The following is a 27,535-nucleotide window of genomic DNA, read 5'->3' on the forward strand; positions in this document are numbered from 1 at the left end:
GACACATGTGGGCTTGGTTTATAAAATGTTTTATTCATGTTAACATAGCTGATACATAGGGATTCAAACAGTTCCACAAGGCTTTGGGGACTACGATTGAATGAAGAGCAAAACAATAGTGGTCCAAATCTCTAATGACAATCACCGACAGACTAACATATCCACCCTCCTGTTGGGCGTGTACAAACCTGCATTGAAATGACTAAAATTTGACACTTGGACTTGTGTGTGTTACAGCATTTGTTCCCATTCCAGTGTAATATCATAACACATGCATAACAGAATTTTCTTACTCCCACTAAAAGGATCCCTGCATTTTTGTCAGACAAGCCACATCATTCCCCCCATCCCAAACAGACATGCTTAAGTGAAAGAGTGGCATCATAACCAGAGCAGAAAAGTGAGAATTTATCCAAATTGGCACTACTTGGCTGTATTATAGTTTTTGTTGCCAGTATGTAAAGTGCACTAGCTTTCCCTGCAGTACGAATATCAGTTTTTTTTTTCAAATTTAACTTCAGCTGCTGTAACCGTACCACAAAACTGTTGAGACAAACACACTAAAAGGTAATGGGGCGACTAGTTTTTGTATCTAACATTTCTCATTAGGGAAAAACAACCTTCTCAAGTGATAGGATTTAGGCTTCCAGTTGTTCAATCGTGGGGCATACATTTTTCTGACTCTTAATTAAGCTAGGAGTCTGAGATCATGTCAAGCTAGCAATCACTTTCCTACAGCCGAAACTGCACAAATGAGAAGGCCAGGACGAAACACAAATAATAGGAATGGAGGGCTTCTCTTTTCACCACATGTCCAAATCTACATTGTGAAAATGATTATTTTTTTTAATATATATTTCCTTACACAACTCTTTTCAGCAATGGGTTTCATTGATAGAATGTTTGAGTGGAGAATTAAGGAATGAAGGATGTGTAAAAAGTTTTTTTTTTTTTCCTTTTCTTGTTTTCCCAGATGACCCACACCGTTGAGGGCTTGTGTCTTTTAGTTCTCGTTCTCACCGGCCTCTACTTCTCCAGCGTCGCCTTCCTCGGGAGCGTTGTCCGATGTCCATAACTGGGAGAAAAACAGATAGTTGTTGAAAATGCAGTGGATAACAGTAGCGTATCCAGACTTTTTCACTTAGTCGGAATCTTAAAGAATGTAAGAGATGTTTAAAACCAACTTTCTACACAAAGTCATAATGACTTTAAAAGATCATCAACTTGTGCAAATGTAGCCGGAGCAAAACAACTTGCTGAGCCTGTTTTTTTTTAAAGATTGAATGCAGTACATTGTTGCTGCTCTCTATGACTTGGCAGTGATCACAGTTTTGTCTCTTACAACATGTCTCCACCCTGCCAGTCAGACTGAGTCAGATATCAAGTATCCAATAATTCCGATGTGTTTGTTCTCCAAGTGTCTTCAGTAATTTAGCTTCTATGACAAACTTGTACGTTTCCCCTTCCCACTGGACCTGCAAATTTTATTTTGGGGGAACCTCACAACCATTCAGGCACATTTAAGAAAAGTTCAAAACACTTCTTAGAAATAGCATTGTGTATTGCCAGGATGTTTATAGCCATTACTTGGAAATCTGATTCCTATCTCTTCATGGCTTGATGGTTCTCAGAAAATAATAGCCTCATTCCACCTAAAAAAAAAGTCACTTTCAGAAATGTCTTCACCTTTTTGGATATCTGGCTGCCCTACTTCACCTATATGGATACCAAAGCCTCTATCAGATATGATATAAATATGTCATCAGAATGATGTGATCAGAATTGATACACCACTCTGAATAAGTCAGGATTGCCTCCTGAGACCCCTAGTGGTCCTTAAATTCTCAGGAGTGCATATGTGAAAACATGGTATGCATCATTCCCTCTGTAAAGAACATGTTTGCACCACATGAGAGGGGAAACTCACTGTCAGGTTGTCTCTGAGGAGCTGCATGATAAGAGTGCTGTCTTTGTAGGACTCCTCATTTAGCTGGTCGAGCTCAGCAATGGCATCATCAAATGCCTGGAAGCAAAAATGAGATTGTTAAAGCTTGCAACAAAGTACAACTACAGCTGGGGGATAAATAAACAAATTATTAAATAAAACAACAATTTAAATAACTTTTGGACCTTTATTAGTTTATATGGATGTTAGTATGTATAGTTGCTTTTCAATTCCATTCATTAGGATATCATTAAGATCAATGACACCAGAGGACAGCTTAGGGTGGACTGTAGAACATGTAGTTTGTTAGTGCCAAAAGTATTGAAAATGCCAGATTTTTGTATTCAAATCTACAGACCTTTTTAGCCAATTCACAGGCCTTTTCTGGGGAGTTGAGGATCTCATAGTAAAAGACAGAGAAGTTGAGGGCCAATCCTAAGCGGATGGGATGTGTGGAGTCCATGTCTTTCTCGCTGATTTTAAACGCCTCCTCATATGCTTGCTGTGAGTTGTCAATGGTCTCTGCAAACAGAATACAGTAATTATAAGCACTTGTCAAGGTCGAGAAACATACACAACTTTAAACCAGTTCCTATTGAACACTACTTAAATCAGAACAAACAGAATTTATTATAGCAGTAGATAAGTTGTACCAACAAAAATACACAAAAAAGTTGCAAGAACTACAAATCCATGGTTTCATGGGCTGCTGTGAGATGATTATTCCTCACTTTGAAATGTTTGAGCAAATGTAAGGTTGACTAAAAAGCTTCAAGGATCCAGATCATTTAAGACATCAAGTGAAACAAAGAACTCTGGTTAAAGTTTAAAATCATATTATATTTCTGAAGAAAATGTATCGTAATGCAATTCCCTTTAGCCAATCGGTGTGTAATACTCTATGGTGATAAGAAGACAGTGAGGGAAGGTGGCGAAGATATTCTGTCACTATAGATTTTTCCCTATGGGGAAACTGGAGGCCCTCACAATTAGTTGTCACACATTCCAGTTATACCGTCCAATGAGATGGGACCCTGTGGTCACACGACTATGACGCATTGCTCTACTTAACATCATTTCCAGCTTCAGCCCGAGGACAAAATCTGACACATTCCTATTTGGAGTGTGAAGAGGCCGAGATTCAAAGACGATGAGCTTTTGGACATTAGGTCACTTAAATACCATATACATACAAGATACAAACATACATACTAAGAGAAGCAAGAGCAGAGTAAAAACATGCACTGAAAATATTATACGATGAGATTTTTGTTCCAGGAAATATGCCTTTCAACAATATATAAACAGGGTATAACTGTAAACTCACTTGTTTTTGCCTCTCCAGAGGCAACTTCAGCAAGGTATCTATAGTAGTCCCCCTTCATCTTTAGATAGAAGACTTTGCTCTCAGAGTTTGTTGCATTTTCAATTAAATGATTATCCAACAGTTTCTGTAGAGTGAGAAACATCAGTTTAATTAGAAACACTGTGAAAAGAATGAATAATAACAATCTGCAGAACAATGAAACCACAAGCACACTTTTATATCTTACAGAGATGACTTCAAATCATTTACAAAACAGCAGTCGTGCTCTGTTTACAAAGTAGTTCCTTGCTATTTTAAGAAGTGGTTGTGTGGTACACCACCAAGCATAAGTGAGGCTCACCCTTCCTAAATGTCCCATTAACCTCAACCCAGTCCAGAGCACCTCTCCCTTTGTTTAAGGTAGCTGGCCAGGTTAATGATTAATTGGAACAGTTCTGCTCCATCAGGAGTCGAGGGCCTGTGCTCACCCAGTGCCATTTAGAAGAAATATTCTGCGCCGTGTCAAAAGAAAGTCCAAAACTGTCTACAACAAGGCCAGGCCTCTAGTGTGTCCTCAACTGTCTTCTGTCCCAGATTCAACACTTGTTTGATAAGCCCTCTCTTCCTGTCAGCAACGTGTAGCTAAGTTTGATGTCTCATTTTCTATTTTGTGGTTCACAGGTATTGAACTGCACTATTTGTTTTCTTTTTGAATACAATAGTGTCATTTTTTCCTTCCGTACTGAAATTTACGCACAAATAAACGGCTTTATGAAAGTCTAGGGCAATACAAACCCTGCATGCGTTGCATAATACTCTTAATCTTTACTTGAATTCAGTCCAACAGGAACCATGCTTGCAGCATTGCTTGTGCACGTATGGAACCTACTTTGTACTTTACATGTGAAACAATGTTCCCTGCATGTGCCCCTGTTATATAATCAAAAAAAATGTCTTTGCAAGTTCAGGATCTACCTCAGTCTAGTCTATAAGTGCAAAAATGTAGTTAAAAAAATTTAGATTTAAACTTTATCTCACATGTTCAATGATGAGTTAACAATTTCAATAAACTTGGCGACAAATGTTTAACTCGGTAACTATCTAATAAATACAAACTGTTAATGGAGTTCTCAAAATCGCAACAGCAAAAAATAGTTGAAATACTATAGATTGAACTCAATGCTGAGTTTTCCATCTTTTTATAATGAATATTAATGTTTTCAGGTCTAATCCTTGTCAGTGGAAACATAGTTTAAAGTCAAATTAACTGATTTCTTGTTTAACAACCCCTCAATCCTAATGGTCACCCTCATTTGTGGGTAATATGGTGTTTGGATTAGGTGTAAATTTCTGTTCCCTTTAAACTTGTATACATTTATACATTTTATTTTAAAACATCAACGACAGAAACGCTTTTCCTTTCCAACTCTGGGATAAGAGAAGCTGTCCTTGTCTGACTAATACCCACCCATGCAGCCACTTTACAATAAATCAAATGACATGAAAATGGGCTCAGCCAAAAAATGCACACGTCTCAAGAGCTATGCATTTCTTTTAAGCTGGACGCGCTGCACAGTAGACAAGAAGAGTGGCCTCCCTCTCGCTGGGTTCACACAAAGCTCTGATTTTAGTCACTAGTGCTCACAAGAAAGCCAAGTTTTGCTGGATGAAAATCTGACTGTACGTGAGTGCCTTTACATGTCAGCAATTGTAAGTCTCTCATTATCAATTAAATTAGCAATACTGTTATTTACTTGATCTTGTTCTTTTTCTTTATTTTTTCAACCTCTGAGAAGATTAAATATAGAAATGTGCTAATGGCTACCACAAGCATACTAAAGAAACATATGCTCGAAATTCATCTGGAAGACATTCTGATGCCTTACATGTTAATGTACACTACAATCAATAGTTTCATGTTCTGAAGAAGGATGAATAGCCTCAATCTGCTCAGTTGAAACCCTGTCTTGTCTACTAGATATACATCCTGTGTAGAGGCTGGAGCCCAAATGTTGCAAGCCTCTGCTGCCTTCCTATTGATATCTTCTTTCAACTAAGATGCAAGTCTGGTTTCACAGTTTACTGTGCAGGAAATCAAGACAGAGGGGGCACACACGCAGCATGCACCTATGCTTTTGTGGGGGCGCATAGCCAACCTGTCTAGCTTCTGCAAACATGTTAAGGCATGAGGACTGAAACGCCCTCCTCTGCCGACAGATCCTCAGTCAACACTCACCAGCAGAGACACTGAGTGCTGAGTCACAGCCATGCAAGTGCATATTCTCAGGAGCACAGATGGTGAATGGCCCCTGCCTTTTAAATGACTGCAATTAAGGGAAATTATCTCAATCATACAGCTAAGCTTCAAACCAGATCACCTCTAATCCATTATCAAGGCAGGCTAGAAATACAGTACATCATCTATTTGTGCTGTTGCTTATGATTTAACAAAAGATAAAAGCAGATTTCAAGAAAAGCCAAGTCTTGAAATGTGGAAAGTACTATTTGAGAATCCATTTCAATCAATTGCCAAGCACCGCCTTAATGGTTTTAATAAGCAACTCTGAAAATGAGGGTGTCACTTTTGGTTATCTATTCAAACTGCGCTTTAGGGAGAGTTTAGTTAATCCACATGAATTCCGACCACATTAGACTTCTGTCTGACAGATCTGTCTGCATGGTTTCAGAACATAGCACAGCTTTATAGAACAGTGTATGCTGCCTGTGTCCTGAGCTCTCCCTCTCACTCTATCTTAACCCATTTAGACACACCTTGCTGGTGTAGTAGTCACTGTGACCTTTTTTTTTTTTTTTTTTTTTGTCAGCACACGCCCCTCAAACGGCTCAAGCCCATTGTTCTATATCCAGATTCCCTAAAGGCAGAAACAGTGGGAGGACTACATAATACTTCCTTGTCCTCTCTGGTTTGAGAGGCCATATTTATACAACAGGAGAACTCACAGGAAACAGGGTGAGAACATATGTCATGAAGACAGTTGCCTTTTCAAGACTATGCAGGACTGAGCAAATAGGATTTCCGTCACCAATTTTCAAAGTGTATTTCTCATAGCTAATCTACACTCTTTAACATCTTTAATCCTAAAAGCATAAAGCATTACAAACACTTCACTTAATGGCGCAAGAAGAGGGTGACTATAAATGAAACCACCCTAGATTTGTAGTCATCATTAATTGGACTAAATTAAATCATTATGAGAGTGTCAAACAATGAAGATCAACTTTGAACATGCTTATAAAAAAAAAGGGCTGATGGCATACATATTACATATTTGTCAAAAAAAAAAAACCTTGACTTTACCAAAACGTTTTCGCAAATCTCTTGCAGCTCCTTCTCCACCTTCTCCCGATACTCCTTGACAGTCTCCTGCTTCTTCTCGGAGCCCTCGGCCTTCAGTCCGATGCTGGACATCACCCTCCATGCGGACCGCCTCGCCCCAACCACGTTTTTGTAAGCGACGGACAGCAGGTTCCTCTCCTCGTTTGACAGCTCGACTCCCATCTCTGTAACTCCCTTCATGAACTCTGCCATGTCGTCGTAGCGCTCAGCCTGCTCTGCCAGCTTGGCCATAGTAATAAGATCCGTTCTTTCCATAGTTTTGAATGTTTGTTTTTTTGTTGTTGTTGTTGTTGGGGAGGGGGGGGGATTGAGAGATCAGAAATCTGTTACCGGGGGAGGGGGGATGTGACAGTCAAAGACTGGTAAGTGTAGCAAGGGATGGGCGACGTAAATCCCAGCAGTAACGTAATGAGCTGCGAACAGATAATAGAGGAAGAAAAAAAAACTCAAGGTCAATTCATTTTTTTTTTTTTTTTTTTTTTTTTTTGCAACAGCATGAAAGAACATCTGATAAAAGGCCGAACAGTGACAACTCAAACGCCAAACCAAAAGAAAATCCGTTTCAGACAAATTAAAACCGATACGACACATTTGATTTTAACAATGCACAATACGCGTTTTTAAACTATTTACGCGAATCCGCTGGTTACGCTGCTACGTCACGATGCGAACAACCTTCGTGTTAATGGTGGATGTGTGTGTGTTTTTTTTTTTTTTCCGCGTTAAAAAGCGGAGGATCTTTGCAGGAGAGCCCGCTGCTGCACACGGCGAACCCGCCACAAAGCCGTCTGGAGCAGCTAGCCCAGCGCAGTTAGCACGGCTAGCTACAAATCGGCCACTCCTTTTCAATAAAAGGAAAAAATGTCACGCTACCGTTTTTCTCCTTTTAAACGAGAAAAGACGAGCCGCGATGTGGCACACTCGCGACAAATCCGTGATCCGTGTGAGGAAACAGCACAAAAAAAACAAAAAACACTCACCGTTTTCTGACCTACTGACGTCCAATTTTTACTTCCACAAATTGATCAGATTTGAAAGGTTGGTCCAAAAAGGCGAATATCAGCAGTAAGCACTGACGATACTGACGAAACTTGCTTATTCGGGGGGGCGGGTTCGCGTGTGGTGGTGAGACTCTCCAATCACAACGCGTTAGCTCGCTTGATCGACAGACGGGTCTTGCGGTGTGAACCAGTTAGATCTGTGTCGAGGGTAAAAAAAAAAAAAAAAAAAAAGGGGGCGGGACAAAGGAGCATAGTTTGACAGACCGAAACACTGCAGCGGTTGAGACCACGGGGTTTCTTCCAATAAGAGCAAGGAATGAATACGTCATTGCATTGCCACCATGATGCTCATCCAATCACCCCCCTTTTTGCACAAGCTGTAAGCACTGTAGGCGGGTGTGGCAACCACTCCCTTTAGCTAGATATCTCTCTTTAACTTGATACCAAAGATTATCTGTTGATCTTTTAATCACTTTCTTAATGGTAACACGTCGCATGACAAATAACAAACCTTGCAACGACCATATCTCTCGTACAGGTTTTGTCTGAGTAGGCACAGTCTGGTGCCTTGGTGCAGCTTGTGTGAGCGACATCACGGTTGCTCTTAAACTATTTGACATTATGCTTACATTTCAGCAAATCACGCGGTTGTTGAGTGACAGGTTTCTTCATGACGTCAGTGTATATTTCATTTGACTCCAGATTAAGCTACATTTTCAGATGTTTTCCTCAGATCTAACTTCTTCAGTGTATCTTATATCAACAACGCAGGTTTTACAGTGATAATTAAGTGTTCTGTTTCGTTTTAATTTATGTTTTGTAAAAGAGGGGCAGATATTATAAGATTAATCTTCTTTCTGCTCCTTTTCATTCAAAATTTGAGATTTCTATGTTTGTTTTTCTTAACTTTATTGGGGTTTTTTTTGTTGAATGAAATAAAATTGACTAATAAAAATAATGATGTTTTTTTTTATTTTTTTAATTATCCCAACAATATAAATTGAGTTCTCGAAAAAAAAAAACCTAAAATATGTGGCTTAAATGATTCTCGATTTAAAAATGTAGGTTCAAGAACAATTTTATTGTTATCTGCCTATTCCCGTACTCCTGATTTTGTTCTAGGTCCCTTACAGAGTAGGCTATACATGATTTTTAAGGAGAAAGAATATAAAGCCATTTGGAAATCCTTTCCCACGGTTTACAAATCTGTGCCCATGAGTTTATCAAATCCGTGGCCAAGATCTATGAACCATGGGAACGGATTTACAAACAGCTTTTTTTCTTGCCTCAGCCTTCAGGGCCCCCAGTCATCATAGCTCTCCATAATATTTCATTTTGTAGCATTTTAAAGTTTCACCAACTCTGGTGCTAGCACTAATGGGTTGCTGTTGTCTTGTTGGTATAACAATCAACAGATGGTGTGTGTGTTTGTGCTGCTTGTTGTTCTCTTTTCAGTCCACATTGTGGTTTATTGCCTATAAAAAAAAGGGTATGTTATTTAAAAAGGACAGGCTCCTCTCAGCCGTCATTGTGGCTTTTCAGTAACAGGGATAAAAATCAAATGCACCTTTTCATATCTGTTAGGACGGGGATCTCAGTGATAGCTGCTTTGCTGAGTGCAGGGTGTCTGTATATCCTGGCATGCATCAGTTCCCTCTGAAATGTTCACCTGAAACTGTAAAACATTAAACAAAAGGTGAGTAGAAAGACAGACTCGCTTGTATGCCAGTTGTTAGTGTTATAAAGAGAAGATTTGCGTTATGGTTTGTACGTATTTCAATAAGAATTGTCCCCCCAAACGTTCCTTACCCTGTCGTTAGCTCAGTCTCAAGCCCCATGTGGAGACCCAAACCTTTAAAAAATTGCTCACAAATACAGCACTACAAAAGGCGCGACTGTTTTCTTAAACATCTGGTTCCTGTGATCTTAAGTGAATATGTGCACAAATCAAAGGTGTCTGAACTATTTTCAGATGTGTTATTATCCTCAATTTCCCCTGTTGCACCAGCTACATGAAAGTTCTCTCTCTTCAGTAAGGGTGCAGAGTTCACATTAAATCATTAGTTTAGACTTGTTACGTTGTACAAAAGCTGTGTCGACGTTTGGTTGAAACTCAGAGACATATAAGGTTAATCTCTTTGTAGTGAATGTGCACAATAGGCAAAATACACTTGCTCAAAAAAAATGTTTCTTTATTTTTTTGTTGCTGCGTATTTATGGCAGCAGGATGAATATTTAAATTCCCTATTTGACTGAAGATATTCATGTAGGATCATGTGATATCATACTCAAGCTGTTTGAGGGGCAGTGGTGGTATAAAGGGCAAGTTATGATTTCTCGCATGTCGGACATATATATCTATATATCTATATATATATATATATATATATATATATATAGATATATATGGCTCTGTGTTGCTTTTTCACTACTGGTAGGGTAACCCTTAATGTCCTTCAATAGCTTTTCTCCACCGCCCTCTTCTCCTGACAACTATCAAACTCTATATACTGTTATGTAATGTAAACGTCCTTCCAAGATCCGCTACTTAATGTAACTTGAAATGTTTTGTCTACATTGCCCTTGTTTATTTCTGTGGAAAATCATGTAAACTGCAGCATGTCTGTGTCTTAATGGTGGGTTTTTAACAGCAACGATAATGTTGATTACCACCGATACGGTGTTGGTTTTGATATTTTCATAAGAGTTCATAATGTCACTTAACATATCCATTTGTTTTTTTGTTCCATTTGTACATGTCAATGTATCTGCACTTAGACTTCCCTGTGTGTACTACACATTTAGTTCAAAGTCTACACTTGCTTTGAGTTTTACATAATATTAAGAACAGTTTCTATTCAAGTCCTCTTGCTGCCATTAGTCAGAGACCCAGCAGTCTTTTGTTCTTCTCTTCCTTATCTTCCTTCTCACTCTGACCTCTGTACTCTCTTGATCCCCACCGAAAGATATCAGTTACGCAATGTGCAGAAACTGCTGGGCGTTGTATCTAAATTGAAACTTTTCGACCTGGTGACAGCTCTTAGTCAGGTTTTTTGAGCCATGTGTCAAACCACCAGTAAACAGAATAAGGCAAACATAAAAGCTATAAGAGATGAATAAATACATAAACTATCGATTGTCATGGAGTACAAATAATAAAAAAAGCAGCCTCATTTTCCTTCTACTGCTTGCTGCTTGTATCATAATCTATTATTTATCCAAGCACTGTGTGCTGAATCATAAATGCACAAAATAACCCCAGATGCATTGTTTATCTCTCCTGGCAGACAGTAGTTGAGCTAACATCCAACGACAGGACTAAATCTGAATAAAACGCTGAACACTCTCTGCATGCTGCTTTGAGGGATATTTTAGTTCCTTCTTCTTCAGACTGGTTCAGTTCAAATGAGTAGTGTGATTGTCACTCAGAGACTCAAAGTAATAGGACATGATTGTGAAAGAAAGATTAAAGCCTTGTTATTGCCTTGCACCGTTGACTGCAGGCCTGCTCTTGCACTGACTCCCTGATGACGAAGCAGCTGTCTGATGTGGTCTGCCTGTTTGAGGTGAGGAATTATAAATGATTTCAGGAAAAACATCTACCTAAACCACAATTTGTCATGTAGAGACTATAATAAAAGTGAAGAGTTTCCCCTTTTAAACATAACTGTAATTTTCACTGGAAGCGTTTACATTATATGAAGATGTATAAGAATCCATTAAATGCCAGGCCATTTTCCTGTGATCACATTTTCAACACTTTGAAATACAGAACATCTGGGAACTTATTTGATAGTTGGAAACACATCTATATTTGAATCATAATTTTACCAGCTCATGTTTCTATTTGTTATTGACGGGTGAAATGAGGTAGCCTACATTTTGACTCTTGAATGCAACACATTTAAATGTTAAAATGACTAAATGAATTATAGAGACTGCAAATATGTAACTATTTCATTTAGAAAACATCTGTTTTATAGGAGTATAATTTTCATTTTTAATCAATTTATTTTAGTTTCTTCATAATTGACCTTCAATTCAATTCAAAAAACTTGATTTGTCCCCGGGGGGACAATGACATGACAGAATTACTTATCCACTTTAAAAAAAATACCTGCAGATTTTCCCCCAAATCATTGGCTATTTAATGCTGAATGTAGCAAATACAGAATTATTTTTGTATAGTTCTATTTATGATTTTTGTTCTTTGCCTTCTTATAGAAAATTGACTGTAACTCTGTGGAACTGGAGAGAGAGCCAGAGATGTTCAGTCACTCTGATACAGACATGCTTAAGGACAACACCTTAGTTTCATTTTCTGGTTAAAGGTTATTTTACTTTTCTTGCACAGATTGTATCCCTTTTGTATTTATGAATTTACCGATCATCAAGTGTTAGAATAAGCATATTCAGACCCTTGCCTGTATCAAAGCTGTTGATTGATTGACCGTGTATATAGACCGTCCTACACAGGCAGCTGTGCAGGTTATGATACTTTATGAGAGCTACCTCTGCTTTCAACAGGAAACTACGTTAAGGTTAGCATCCTGTGCTCAGCAAAAACTAACCACACAAGCCCTGTATTGTCCCTTTAGTTTCAGGTGAACTTATTGTGAAGGACCAACATAAAAAAAAACAACATCTTCTTCTGTCATTAGATATTTCATTCTGTGCTGACATGTGTGTTGTCCAAAGTAGGCCGGATGGCTATAAATAGTAATGGTTAATAGGTTGGGAAATCCCATGGCTTCAGCTCTAGTTCTGAGCTGCTGGTGTCGCTATATAGAAACATGGCGTCTTCTACAGCTTGAAAAACTGCTAAAATTATCAAGTCAAAGAAATACAGACGTGTTGTCACTGTAGAGTTCTGAATTAAAGTGAGACTAAAGACTACGCTTTCTTTAATCTACTACAGATTCAAATTTCTTGCATGGGACCTGAATCTGACCCTATCGGGAAACACCAGGTCAATCTATCTGAAAGTCATTTTGATCGTTTCTAACTTCTATGAACATGGTATACTTGTGTTGCATTGGCTGGTGGGGGGGGGTCTCTGTTTATGTGTGTCTCTGCACATGTGAATGTGTTTCTGCAAGACAACTTAAGTTATTTTATATTAATAAGTGGGTCAATCGGTTATACTACTAAATTAGGTTTTATCCATCCCTTAAAAAATACCTCTGAGTAAAGCCTTAGCAGAAGTTCCAATGGCACTGTAGGATTTTTGTAAACATTTTTTTTTTTAAACCCAACCTGTTGGATGATGGAAACTCAAAACAGGAAACCAACCCTGAGCAGCAGAGCTAAGTGATTAACAACATGGATAGTCCCCATAGCCTACATTATGACTTGTGACTGCATTCACTTTACATGTGGCGTTTCCTGTCACACTTTTATGGAAGGCATCAACTGTCAACGTGCAGAGTAGAGAAAACCATAAAGCAAAGAACAAGACTGGGAATGCTGTTTTGGGAGGGGTAGGGGGCTGAAAAATGGGGAGATGGTATTTTAGTCTTCGACAACGGATGCACATGGTAAAGGGCCTCATTAAAGCTCTTCTCACTGCTTCAAAGAAACTGGCTAATATATTCTTCTTTGGATCATTTTAGAGGGCGTCCAGGTGGATTTTTTTTTAGATACTTCAGGACAGCATCATCAAAAGATGGCTCATCTAATAATGCTCTTTTCAGAGTCTTTTCTGGAGAGCCAAACTCTTTGTTGAGGATTTAGAACACAGCTTTGTTGATGTTACTGAAAGCAGTGACGTCGATACCTTTGCACACTACCTTTGTCCAACAGACGCTTAATGATGGTATCAATATCCTCCATCTAAAGGGACATTCTGGCTATCCTTGATGCTTTTGACTGGAGCTTTACCACCATGAGTCTGTTGCTCATTCTGTTGGTGAAAACTGAAAGGACTTCATTTTGTCAGCTTGTTAATGCTTGTTGGCAGATTGATGGGTAATACTGGAAGACACTGGCAAGAGAGGGGTAAATGCTCAGAGAGTACCTCAGGGTATTTTGGATCTGAATTATTTTCATGTTGTTAAAATGTAACTATCAAGATGATGCTGGACATCTGGGTAATGATGGCACCAGGATGAATGTGCTGAGGCCATGTCAGCAGATGAGAGCTGACTTGACAGAGATTGTACTGTAGTCTGCCCGTAGCTCTTTTCTTTGGGTGGCTTCAGGATCGTTGGGATCAGGTTTTCAATATCTGTTAATGCAACAGACACTTTCTTGTTGCATCCTCTATCATGACAGACAGGACCTCGGGAGAAGCTTGGGAATGATTGGCATATCCCCTTCTCCTGGAAATGACAGCGTCAGAAAGACATTGTCTCCATGGGGCCATGGGAAGCAGATATGTGTGGCTGTAAACTCATATGATCATACAGTTTATCAGTCAGCTGCTTTGCAACTGGACATTCTCCAGTGTTTTATTAGCATGTGCTGCAGGTTTCCGTGATGAGTTTACCTTTTTCGAACAAGTTGTCATAGAATTTTTTCTCACAGGGATCACTGATGTATTCCGGTACGAAAGAGAACCTTATGTTTGGGCTCAGATCCTGTTAAATTGCCTAACCCTAACCCTCCATGAGCTTAGACAACTCTGAAACCTGTTTGAGACTCACCACAAAGTTTCTGTCCTGTTTCGTAAAAGCATTCTGCAGTTCTTCCATTACCTTTTTCAAATTGGTTTGTGACAACTTTGTGAGATTTTACTTTCTTCTAACTTCTTCCTTATTCCTGGTGTCTTCTAGAGAGGTGGCCGCCTTGAAGAAAATAAGTTTCTTACTACATTAAGGATTGATCCCATTCACACATAGTATTGTAGGGCTCCTAATCTCAAAGCATTCGGCAACATCTCCAATATCTGGATCTTGCAAATCATCAATTATTTGAGTGACAATACCAGACTGCGTGCAAAATGTGCATCAAGATACAGTAGGTATCAGATGGGGTAGCATTTTCTGTCTCTTCAACAAGGCCTGGTGTCACTCTCAACCACATCAGTCAGATTTTCTGAACTTTCACACTTGTTGTGTGGCACCTGAGTAGCACCAGCAAAGCTATTTGTTACAGCCTCTGTTACAGAGAGTGTCTGTATAAGTTCAGTGAGAATGTCAGCCAGTGTCTGTGGCCAAGTAAACCTGCAGCTAGCATGCTCCACTGTGCTGTTGTGATTTTGTGAAAATGTTTGTCCACTCGGGCCTAAGAGATTCTAATTTTATCAGAATAGTGTTGTCCATCTTGATGCATGATTGTTTTGTTTTTTTTATTGCTTTTTTCAAAGACTGATTTCTCTCAGTTATATTTCTGACTCAAACATATTTTAAATAATATTATTTAAATTACTTTTCAACAGCATTTGTGTGTGTGTGTGTGTGTGTGTGTGTGAGAGAGAGGTTGAATGATAAATGAGCTCTGTAGTTTTATTCTGAACTTCAGCTCTGTTGCAGAAGCTAAAACCTTTTTGACGATATGTTTTTAGCAATCATCTGCTCAATAATGCAGAAAACGATTAGGGTATAAAGTTCAATGTCAAATATAGGTGTCATTGCATGTTTACCTGAGTACTGTACGCATCAGTGTGTTTATTTAGTGCACTGTGACAGCTAGATTGCTGATGTAGGAGGAGAAGGTGGTCCCCTCTCCACGTCGTGCAGTGGTGTAAGGTCTGGCCTCATGGCAATTATTCCTCTGTGCTCCAGTTCCCAACCCAGCTCTGGGCTCTAATTAAAGGTAATTAAAACACTTTCTTTCACTCTCTCTCTCTTTCTCTGTGTGTCATACACAGATGCTAGTGCACATCGGGATTTTAAACGGGTTTAGGCTCTAATTAAATCCAATATAGAGAATGTCAAGGACTTATTAAGGAGGATTTGAACTTCCCTCTCTCATTTTAGCGTTTCCTTTTATTCATGGCATGTGGCTGGCCCTGTTGTCATACTGGAAATTAGCTTCTGCACATTTGCATCTGCTGCTCTTTAGGGTGTATGTTCGGGCCCAGGTGGAAAACATATGTGCAATACCTAGCTTGGTGCAGGTTTAATTCACTCAAAAGTTCTTTGACTGCTTTCATGAATAATAAATCGCCAGAGCCCACTAAGCGCAGATCACTGTAGAGATTTACCACACCACAGCTTTATATGTTTATAAAGAGATTTACTGTGGCTCAGTTGGTAGAGTCGTCGTCTCTCAACTGGAAGGTTGAGGGTTCGATATCCAGCTCCTGCAACATGTCTGCTGTTTCCTTGGGCAGGACACTTTACCCCGGATTGCTCCCGCTTCTTCGTTGGTGGCGTATGAATGCATAAAGATGGGATTATTTACTTCTGATGGGTAGGTGTGACATTCGGTGTAAAAGCGCTTTGAGTAGTCTGAAGACTAGAAAAGCGCTTTATAAACTGAAGTCCATTTACCATTTATTCATGACAGGCTGGACATGGTCTGAGTCGGAAGCTATCAATGCATATGATCAAAGGCAGCTAAATTCTCTTCTCCTAGAAAGGCATATGCAGCTCATATTGTGACACCCTTAGACGAATGAGTAATTATTGTTTGATGCCCAAATGTTAGGGAGGATCTTCATCTCATTTAGTTGTTTGATGTTTCTCTTGACAAATCGAGATGTGTGCATGTTTTCAGGTCTAACTCCGTTGCCCTTTTAGCAGAGGGAGATGAGAGGAACCTGAAGATATTATAAGCTGTTCTTGTTGTTCACACACGAGTGACCTTTGCAGTTAATAATTGCAGAGCATTTTATTGGGATGAGGACGGACTGAAATTTCCCGTAGCCTTTTTTCTAACATGGCAGGAAGTCTACTGTAGTCAGACACATGACATATACAAGCAGAATAAATTGATGGAAGAATAGGCTTGCTGCATTGCTACATTGAGGAGTGAATCTTAAAATCAACCGTAAGAATAACCTTGTTAAATGTTTTGTCGCAGCACAAGTCTGGAGTATCTGTTGCAGTTTTGCAGGTATTTGTTTGTTTTTAAACCTGACTCTCATTGTTTGGAGAAAATTGAAGTATACTCTGTGGTGTGTGAGTTGATTCCCTTTCACACCTACTCTGCTTTCATAATGTATAGCCTCTGCTTAGAACTGGTTCTCCCTCCCACTCACTAACTTTCCCTTGACTGACTCAGCCTTTCCAGGGATACTCAACAGTCGAACATGTTCAGGCACACATACAGTGTGCTGCTGCAGAAAATCATGCTATCTGTTCAGAGTTTTTCCAATTATTTTTTTAAGGTCCATTCATCACATCCTGTTCTTTTTACAAGCACCGACAAAGCACCCCAGATCAATGTGTCTTTGCAAACCCAGGTATAACATCTTGCAGCCGTTCTAGCCCTCAAATCTGCCGCTGCTAAGCATCTTTCCACCTCGCTGCAGAGCTGAGTGGCAGTCGGCTGCTAGAGAGCCCTGAGCGAAGTGAATTCTTGCAAGAATTTCTGCATCTCGTGTGGGTTTGTCCATATGAGTCAGAAAACATATAGGGCGGACATTTGACGTGATTTCTGTGTTCAGTCATCAGTCCCGTTTTGGTCAGGCAGCTGTGGCGATACAGTGATCACCACAGTCCGTAAAGGAACTTAATTTGTTCAAAAGCATCAGATACAGAAAAACAACACAGCAACATATGACATCCATAAAGCTGTCAACAGTGTGAGTAAAGGTTGTAGAACATAAATTATACATGATGACTACATTATATAAATGAATAATCCAATACATACATTTACCAACAAGCCATATGTAGCCTTAAACTCTTCATTATGAAACGTAGTTCACAACAGCAGATTCAAATCTGATAACTTTTCTACATTTCATATAAAAACAGGTGCTGTATCTGTACTTTTTTGTCTGATAGATTTGTTCTTATTTTCCCACATCTGAAACAATATAGCCTTGGTAGAACATATAGGCAACAGAAACTAAAGCAGGATTTGAACATAATTAGCTTATCATATGTGAGCAAATCAAATGTTATACCAGTTGGCCACAAATCTGTGGGTTTTTTTTCTCATAAAGAAATCTGATGAAATGTAATGAATGTGGCAAGACAGTCAGCTGAGGAGGTCCAATGAATCCCAATTTAAATCCTCTGCACATTTACACAGTAAAGATCATGTACAAACTATCAACTTTCAATTCTCCTTCTAGAGTTATGATATATCCCAGACCTTAAGATGAAAACTGCTGTGATTCAACCTTGTTGTAGCAGAGTATATGGCGAAAGTGTGGAGGAGGGAAAAGGTGTTACACAACAAGTGGGCTTCCAATCCTCCCACCCAGGGTGCTACAGTAGCAGAGACTCAGCCAAATGAAAGAGTGATAGGAGTAGGCTGAAGTGCTCCTGTTTCTCTCTCATATGCCATCTGTCTCTATCACATTGTTTCATCTCCATTCCCTCTGCAGTATTCCCACGAAACTGTATATTTGTGCTGCTATACTCGCTTGATGTACTCGACGAATACACGTTCAATATTGCCATTGGAATTGCTTCTCTATGTTTTGAAGGTACACACCCAAATACCAACACTGCACATGCTGTCAGGAGATCTGACAAGAGGGTTGATGGGCATGTGTGTCGACCTGCAGAGATGAGCGGCGGAACCAGCGCTTTGCAGGAATGCAGCCAAGAGTAAAGGCAGAGTACACCTTAAAAGTAAGAGGGTGTTTTCTCCCAGGAAGTGCACATTTGTCTCCTGAGGCAAGTATGTGCTGATATAGTGCATTTTCTAAAAGTGGCAGGAAGCAGGGTCTGTGCAAAAAAGTATTTCTTGCTCACATTATTCTTCCTTTGTAATTCATCATAGTAAACATGGAGTCATGAAAAAAGATGAAGAACTAAATGGATACAACCAGTTTGTACTGCATTGCCTCACGACAAGGAGGCTGATCTGATAAACTCAAATGAAGACTGGAATGTAGATTACATAACTCAGGGGAAATGGATGAGTCTAATGGTTAATAAAGCCCTGTAGAACTGAAATAACAGAAAACAATGAGGAAAATACTTTTTCTTTAATTGTATTGCCCTTATTTTGACATAATCATAAACTTTAAGAGTTTATTTTTAGGCAATAATATACATTGCTTTTAACACCAGCCTCACCCTTCCTCCTCTGCAGAAGTGATCTGAAATGGAAAGTTACAAAAGCAGTTTTTATGATACAAAGACAACTCCCTGTGGTTTACTCAAAGGTGAGCTTAGATTCATACTGCTGTTCTCACAGTCATGCTCTCAAGTGTGTCATTGGGTGTGTCTCTTGCAGAGTGGATGAGCAACTCATGAGTATTTAATGCAGGAATTTGCTTCGAGAAACAAAATAGCAGCAGTATGAGTGAGGGACGGGTATAATTGCAGGAGCCTGTACAGACGTCCTTTTTTTTTTTTTTTCTCCTAAAGTATATTTGAATCATCAGAGGGCGTGGCTTAACCACACTGTGTGGACTATGTTTCAACATGCCAAAAGGAAAAACTTATGCTGCTTCATCTAATGAGTTATGGCACTGTCATGATAAACTTATGTAAGACTGCAAGGCTTTTATTTTTTCGCTTTTAGTTTTATAAAACAATCAAGAAAGAGTTGCTTCTTTTAATAATCAAGCAGAGTGGATGATTACATTTGGTTTAGACATTAAATCAGAAAACTATTATTTGGTAAAAGGGGAAATAGTTTTGTTGCCATTGCGCAGTGACAAATAATTATATAAAGAGACATGACTCAGAAATGTCAAACAGAGAGGAATTATAAAAACTGCTGTATCAACATTACCACAAAAAAAAAAAACAACTACATATACCAGGAGGATGGTATCATCAGAAGCCTGACTCTCTGTTATGTAACATATAAAAATGCATTCAATTCAATCTTCATTAATAAATAGTGCTGATCATGAAACAATTTGTATAAACAAAATTATATTACATCAAATTACACATTATCAAATTAGGTTGAAAATTTTCATCAAAGGAAATAAGCAAGCATAATATGTTTGAACAAATTACCAGGAAAATAGATTTTTGCAACTTCGCAGCATCCAATAGTTCAATAAATATCTTTACGGAGGTAACACTGTTACTCAAACACAGCTGTATAAAACAGTGCAGTGGACACATAACTGAATATTTAAAAGCAACCTAACACTGACCTTGATTGATATAAACGGACTAGTTCAAGTTCCCATTAATCGGGAGCTCCAGATATTTCCTCACAGAAACAATTTCAACCTTAAAGGACATTGAGGAGATAATGTGAAAAAAAGGACATCATGCACGATTGTTTGTAATTTTAATCTCTGATGAATTAAGGAGAGGGGGAGGGGGGGTCTCTGCTTTAGTACAATTGCAGCAAAAGGTTTACTATCTATCGCTGGTCCACTAGATCATATTGTACTCAAAGCTCCACCAAATGCAGCACGCTACCAGCAGGGCCGAGACGTCTCTGCTCTTGCCGTAGGGGCTTTTCCAGTGTTCACAGCTTTCGGCTGCAGACCCAGAGTGATGACGTCAGCTCACGACAAAGAGGTCACAAACTCAATCATTCACAAGCCTAGCTCTTTTTTGATCAATATATTGACGGATTGATTTGGAGTTTCTTCTTGTGCCCCAATAAAGGCAGCATAGTGCATTTGCTTTGCAGCTCTTAACCATAAAATATTCTCTGAAGGGGTTAACATAGGTGTTTATTTCAAATGTTGTTTATTCATTGTGCAAACCGCACAGTTTGAGAGACAGTCTGAAAGAAACCTCATGACGAAAGAGTTTGTGTTTCTTTGAAAATACATGACCTGTGTTTGAAATGTACAAACAATTTATATGGATGACTGAACACCTTGTGTGCTTTTTAACACATACACACAATATAGTGCTTCTGTCACTTAGTTTTATTAGCAAAAGCCACATGAAATGGTTCGGGGGGGGGGGGGGTGTTAATTATTAAATGGCTGAGTCAGTTGCAGAGCTTACATTTGCAAGTGAGCAGCAGCAGGAAAGGTGACCACTGAGCTAATTTGTCTGTCTCACATTTAAAAGTACCCTGTTGGCATTTGCAGCTAATGATTTGATGCTACAGTTATCCAATGTGAATGTTCTCTCACGTTTTGCCACTACACACACACCCACACACCCACATGCTCACAAAACCATACACTCACATATTGCACATGCGCATGCTCGCCCACAGTCCAACGCTCTGCAGTAGATTTCAGCTCGTAGCTCGTTTAAAACAGAGCAGGCCATCATGAGTTTTCATCCCCTCCTCCCGACCCTGATTATTCTAACTGACAGTGCACTCTGTCTTTTCTGGGTTGCCTCTGCATGCCTCTGGGGCACAGATTGGCACAGAGATAAACTTAGCAACAGCCAGCCCGGTCAGACTGCAGCATTAACAGAGAGAAAAAGAGAGAGAGAGAGAGAGAAAACGAGGTATAGAGTGAGTGGAGGGATATGTGAGAAACAGCAGGTGAAAACAGGTCAGCTTTAACACTGACATTTAAGTCAGCTCTGTTGGTTTGTAAAGGATTTTACCAGGTGAATAAAGACTTAAAAATAGAAATAAATAAAACAGCACATTTCCTAATCCATATGCATATTACTATTATAATTGTCATATTTTTGCAGGTAGCCTGAAGAGAAGCGCAGATGGTAAGGTGAGCCTGGCACAGATACTGAGAAATAGGGGGAAGCAGCTAAGAAGGCTCCATCCAAGGGGAGGGAGGTCTGCTTTCTATAAAGCTCAGTCGGCCATTTACCACTTTTTGTTTTGATTATAATCTTCCAAAACTTGAATGTTAAAACAACATTTGGCTGAGATTATTTATTTGACAGATGCAGTAAATTATCTGTTTGTTTCATGCTGAAGTCAAATTAGGACTGCAGGAAAACATTTGTTTGAAACATAACGTCTTTTACACTTTTTACACAGTTTAAACCGAGTTTAAAACGAGCTAATTAGTGAGTTTTTAGGACACAGTCAGGCAGATCTTCTTTGCGCCCTTTGCTTTTACTAAGCTAAGCCACTTGTTCTCTCTGCTTTAAGCTGTTAGTTGTTTGCATGTAAGTGTTTGTTTGAACAGCAGTGTATTTAAAACCCACACCATCATAACTGTCAGCTTAGATCTTTGTTGTAGATACTAATAAGCTGCTGACATTTCCTGACAACATCACCTGCTCCAATTTAGAGATAATGTCAGATGCTTTGTCATGATGTGAGGCTCTTTACCTTTAGGCTATATCTATGCTTTATTGTATCTGCTCATTCGTCCGTCTCACGTACAAATTCCATCTCTTTTGCCTTTATTACCCCTGCTGTGGACTGCTGTCACCATAGCAACACGAGCTTCCTGCCCACGCTTTCCATTATAATGTAAAACAATGGTTACTTAAATGAAAACAGAGAGGCTATCCTGGGTATCGCTCATCTACTCAAACACAGTAGTCACATTAAGGTTTTTTCTTGTATTATCACAGAGCACTACAAAGCATTTGTATTAAAACAGGTTAAAATGTCCTAAACAGTTATGTTATATTATTATGATGTATTTGGAAAAGGCATGGAGCCAGAACTGGGACAAATATCCTGTAGCTATAAACACTCAAAGGATATCCCTGGAGGAAGTCTTCAACAGGAAGTGTTTTATGAACCAATTGTGGAAGATATGATAAGATATCTGGTGCAATTGATGTAAATGTTTCATCAACTTTTGCATCTTTACCTCAGTCTGGATATTTTAGTTTTTTAGTTTGTTTTTTTTACGTAAGGCAATAGTCTGCTCTGAGCTGATTACACAAGACTAGCAGACTCACACAGATGGAGATCTGCGTGGTCTCCTGTTTTAACACTTGTGATGAACGATTGTTCTTCCACTGGCACAAAACTGTCCACACAATGGCTCTGTTTCACTCAGGTTATCTGGATAAAAGGCAAAGAAGAACAGACAGCAGGGCAGAGAGAGAGGCTTCAATCTGCGTCCAAGCCTCAGGTCTCTCCTCTCCTCTCCTCTCCTCTCCTCTCCTCTCCTCTCCTCTCCTCTCCTCTGCCTTCCTCCCCTCCCTTCTCCTCTCCTCTCCTCTCCTCTCCTTTCCTCTCCTCTCCTCTCCTCTCCTCTCCTCTCCTCTGCCTTCCTCCCCTCCCTTCTCCTCTCCTCTCCCCTCCCCTCCTCTCCTCTCCTCTCCTCTCCTCTCCTCTCCTCTCCTCTCCTCTCCTCTCCTCTCCTCTGCCTTCCTCCCCTCCCTTCTCCTCTCCTCTCCCCTCCCCTCCTCTCCCCTCCCCTCCTCCTCTCCTCTCCTCTCCTCTCCTCTCCTCTCCTCACCTCCCCTCCCCTCACCTCCCCTCCCCTCCTCTCCTCTCCTCTCCTCACCTCCCCTCACCTCCCCTCCCCTCCTCTCCTCTCCTCTCCTCTCCTCACCTCCCCTCCCCTCCTCTCCTCTCCTCTGCCTTCCTCCCCTCCCTTCTCCTCTCCTCTCCCCTCCCCTCCTCTCCCCTCCCCTCCTCCTCTCCTCTCCTCTCCTCTCCTCACCTCTCCTCCCCTCCCCTCCCCTCCCCTCCCCTCCTCTCCTCTCCTCTCCTCTCCTCACCTCCCCTCCCCTCCTCTCCTCTCCTCTCCTGCATTGTAACCCTTATTTCTTTGTGTTGATAAATTGTATAGGGGTTTGGTGGCCATCTTAATTTTACAGCACCAGTTTGTCCCTAAAATAAAAATGCTGCAGGAGGCTATATACATCCTTAGTTGTTAGCTTAAACAACTGCAGTGTTTACAAATCAAACAAAACCGTCCAATTGAGGGATCCTTCATACTTCTTCATTCAGACGTTTTGATATCATTTTTTCTTTTCCTTTTCGTCATCGTTTTGGTTGATGTTGGAAACCCCTCCTGTAGATAGTGCATTCAAAAACAAATACATATTTAATTGCTGAATACTACTAACCCTGTATGGATGTAATATAATTGGTATATCGTAGATATATATATATATAGAGAGAGATAATTATTTGAAGGTCTGGGTTTTTACAGTGACGGAATCCCCTCTGAAAAACACACAGAGCATCTTGAAATATGCTAAGCTAACATTAGCTTCAGCTCAGCTTTCCTGCTGCCTGTGTCTATAGAGGAGACTCAGAAACCCTGTAGTTTGACATTACAGTAAATTAATTCCTTTTTGTTACCATTTATCTTAACTTTAAATAATATTTTTAAAATATCCAACAGTTGAATGGTAGCATTAATTGCTAACTTTGACTTATGTTAAACTCCTAGCTAGCAGGGAATGCTTTTCTTTCCAGTGCCAAAAAATGTAGTTGCAAGCGGCTGCTCAAACTCTTCTCTAGAGAAGAGTTTGGGCTGCTTGAAAATGATGTTATTGTATCGACTGGTTTACTTGCCGATAACAGATATCCTGCTTGGTGCAGTAGGCTATATTGGAATAAGTATCCAAACAACTGTACACAATCATTTTCTATCTAATTTCACAGCATGTCAGATTGTGAAGACCAGTAACTTCAAATGTTCAAACCTATTCAAAACAAACATACATTGTGAAGATAAGGTATATTGCATTGTTTTGTTTTACATAGGCCTCATAAACTGGTAAATAACATCAGGGTGAATAGGAGCTCATAACGCTTATCCCTTTATTTTCTTATGGAATCCAGTCGCACTTGGAGTCTTATTTGGTCTGCATCCCGTCTGCAGACCTGCCTGTCTCACTGTCTCCCTTTCCTCTCTTCCATGCCCTGACTTTGGCTGTTGCCATGGAGACCAGTGTAGGAAAAAAAGAAAAAAAAAAAAAAAGAAAAGACAGAATAAAAACAGATTGACATGCTCACCGGCATCCTCTATGTGATCTCTGGGAAGCAAGGGCATGTGGTGGATACAAAAGACAGAAAGAGAAAGACAGACATGACACAGTCACACACAGACAGACAAGATGGGGGGATGGCGGGCGGGCGGGGGGTGGTTAGAGTGAGAATGCCAGAGGAGTGTGTCACCACAGACTGGTCAGTAATCTGGCCAACACCTGACAACACAGAAACCATAGACTGTAAATAATACATGACAGAAAAGGGGTGAGTCTGTGTCTTCATTGTGGCTTCTGTTGATTTAAGTAGAGATTTATTTTCCCTGAATCATGTGTCTGAATGTGACTCCATCTGTGCTGGTTTCTTTGCTGCATGACAGTAAGACATGAGATGGTGAGACGGAGTGTAGAACTCTGTATGACAGTGACTGGATAAATAACACATTTATTTCAGTATTTCTTCATTGAGGAAAAAAAAAACAGATTTAAGAGAAAGCAATTTGTTAAAAACCTCCTGTGAGGAACCTTCAGTTTGTGTTGATTTTGGCGCCTCCTTTGGACAAAGCGGTACGACTTTTGTCTTCGCTGATGCCTAAGTTTTCTGATACAAATTACTCACAGAAATTTTTGTCGTGGTTAAATGTGAAAAAAGGCTTGTTTGGATGGTTGCTGTTTATCGCTGACTCTGACAACTATCCAACTGCAGCTTCGACAGGCTTTAAAATAACTATATAAAAATAGTCATTACTGTCGCTGATTGTCTTATTGGCTTTTTTTAGGTCATATAGGGGCATCAATATTCACTTCAGTCTATTTGTACACCAGTTTAAAGCTCCTCACAGGAGCTTTTAGTTTGTTTTTTGTTTTAATTTTTAATATTAGATTGATTTTATTTAATTATTGTGTCATGCATACACAATTTAAAAAGCCCAACTGGCAAATGCAAAAGAAGACAAATAGGCTAACAATAATAACAATAAAGAAATAAACATCCTGATGTTTCCTTTAGGCATTAGCAAAGAAAAATAGCTTTTAAGCTTAACAAAATAATAAAAGTGTTTAACTTTTTTAAAACTCTTTTTTAAGCATTTTTAATCATATAAAGATGTTGACATTGAACATATTTAAGTACGTAATGTATATCTTTATGTTGCAGTCAATGTTTTAGTTTTCTTCTGGTTGGGTTAATATTCCATGTTTTGCTGTTGAAGTCTAGACGTTATTCTTGGATTCTCGTTGTGTTTGCACCACAGTCAACCAGATTAACATCCCGCTCTGCGCTCGTCATGGCGATGAATGCAGCCTCTTCTCCTCTGGTGGGAGGGATAGCCCCCTTCCTTTTTTTATTCTATGCTGTGATTCTTCTGAATACATTTTGAGCGGGGCCCAGCAAGGAGCCATTTCTATGGTTACCAGTAGCGCGCCAACGTTCTTTTTTTCTTTTCCAAGTGCAGAGGATTGGGTGGGAGGGGAAAGTACATGGGAACATCTGTGTGTAAGCGTGCATGTGTGTGTGTGTAGGTAGGAGGAGGAGGAGGAGGAGGAGGAGGAGGAGGAGGAGGAGGAGGAAGGTAACCGCAGGGAGGGGATGATGGTATGGCTGACCTTCTCGTCTTGGTTTCCTGTTTCCTATTTCCTCTCCTGACTGGAGTAAAGTATCTGTCCATCCTCCCCCGTGCCTTTTTGGGCTGTTTTTCAAATTCATCTTTTTGTAATGTGTGTCCTTCTGTCTGCAACCTGGAAAAACATGTGAAGCAGAATGTTTTCTTTCCAAATACAGACCCTTACTTGTTTCAGAAATCATATAGGTGATCATATGGAGTCACACGTGTGTAATCTGTTTTAATAAATCCAGTTTTGTGCTTCTTTTGGGATCAAACAGATCAATACCAAACCCACTTCCTCACACTCATCAGGATAAAAGAAAGGAAGTAGAGGATGAGAGCAGCCAGCAAGAGCAGAACTCAACAGGGGAATGGAAACTGTGAAATATTCATGAGAGAGAGACAGCAGAACAGAAAGTGCAGCTCTGCATGCATGTGAGTATCCTCCTCCTACCAGCTAAGAGGCCTCATATCGAACATTGTCTTTTATCTGCAGCTTCAGTTACATCCCGCCACTCATTTCCATATACAAGAGCTTCCATACACTGTCGTACAGGACGACATTTGCATAAAAATAAAAGGGTCGGGAAAGGCTGAAAAGAGGGGCCTCTTGAGTTTTTCAAAGTTGTGAATTTTATGTGGCAGTGCACATGTGTGTGTTAGTTTAATGGCAGATGGCATGTTGGGACAAATATTTCCAGAATATCACTGTTATACAACCTTTTTTCTTTGGAAAGAGAGCAGGAGAACTGGGTTTACGCCTGTGGTTCAGCTTAAAATAAATGTTGTCCTACACTGCCCTCTGCTGGTCGTTTGCACACACTGCTGCACTGACTGATGAGGCTATTTCAGGTGAGTGCAGAAGGGAAATCAGTTTGTTCAGAGATGTACGTCAGAAAAAGTTTTTTACACTTTCAACTTAATCATTCTCTTCTGTGTCTCCCATGGATTCCTTCTGTCTCCTCTCCTCTTCGATGAACTCTAACAGACTTCTGTTTGCTTATATAACAAATAAGATCAGATCAAAGAAACTGTACCACTACAACCATATAAAAATGTACTGATAATTATAATAAGCCAATATGTATGTACATCTTTGGCTTAGTCAGATAGGACTTTAAAAAAAAATGCACATAAAAATGACACAATTACATTAAAAAAGCCCAGAAGATAATAACTTTACAGAATAGAGAAGTGGAACTGAATTTTAATGATTACCTTTGACTTTTAAGAAACCTGTTTTAATATTAGTTCATCCTGTTATTGACACCTTAGAAACATTGAAAAACTGCACCTTTTCTTACCTGCACACCCAGAATAAATATGAATGACTCTGAAGCAGCCATGCCTCTCTGTGTTTCCTGCATTCATTATTACATAATGTAAAAGGAGGCCGATGTATTCTCATTGATGTGAAGTTAGAGCAAGTATTGCAAAACTTCATACTTTGCTGTATTATCAGGATCAACAACATGTTCCCTGTGTGTCT

General features: G+C 39.6%; 1 protein-coding gene across 1 annotated transcript; it reads right to left on the minus strand.

Annotated features, from left to right (window-relative positions):
* Positions 1-12: 12 nt before the first annotated feature.
* LOC109989075 (14-3-3 protein beta/alpha-1) lies at positions 13-7,746 on the minus strand. The gene is made up of 6 exons (XM_020640694.3): positions 7,590-7,746; positions 6,571-7,022; positions 3,273-3,396; positions 2,304-2,467; positions 1,928-2,023; positions 13-1,075 (listed from the first exon to the last, which is right to left on the minus strand). Exons 2-6 carry the CDS (start codon positions 6,862-6,864, stop codon positions 1,004-1,006), a joined length of 750 nt encoding a protein of 249 aa, XP_020496350.1. The 5' UTR covers positions 6,865-7,022; positions 7,590-7,746; the 3' UTR covers positions 13-1,003.
* Positions 7,747-27,535: the final 19,789 nt, after the last annotated feature.

This window comes from Labrus bergylta, chromosome 18, assembly GCF_963930695.1.
Source record: "Labrus bergylta chromosome 18, fLabBer1.1, whole genome shotgun sequence".
In the NCBI taxonomy this organism is placed as follows: domain Eukaryota; kingdom Metazoa; phylum Chordata; class Actinopteri; order Labriformes; family Labridae; genus Labrus; species Labrus bergylta.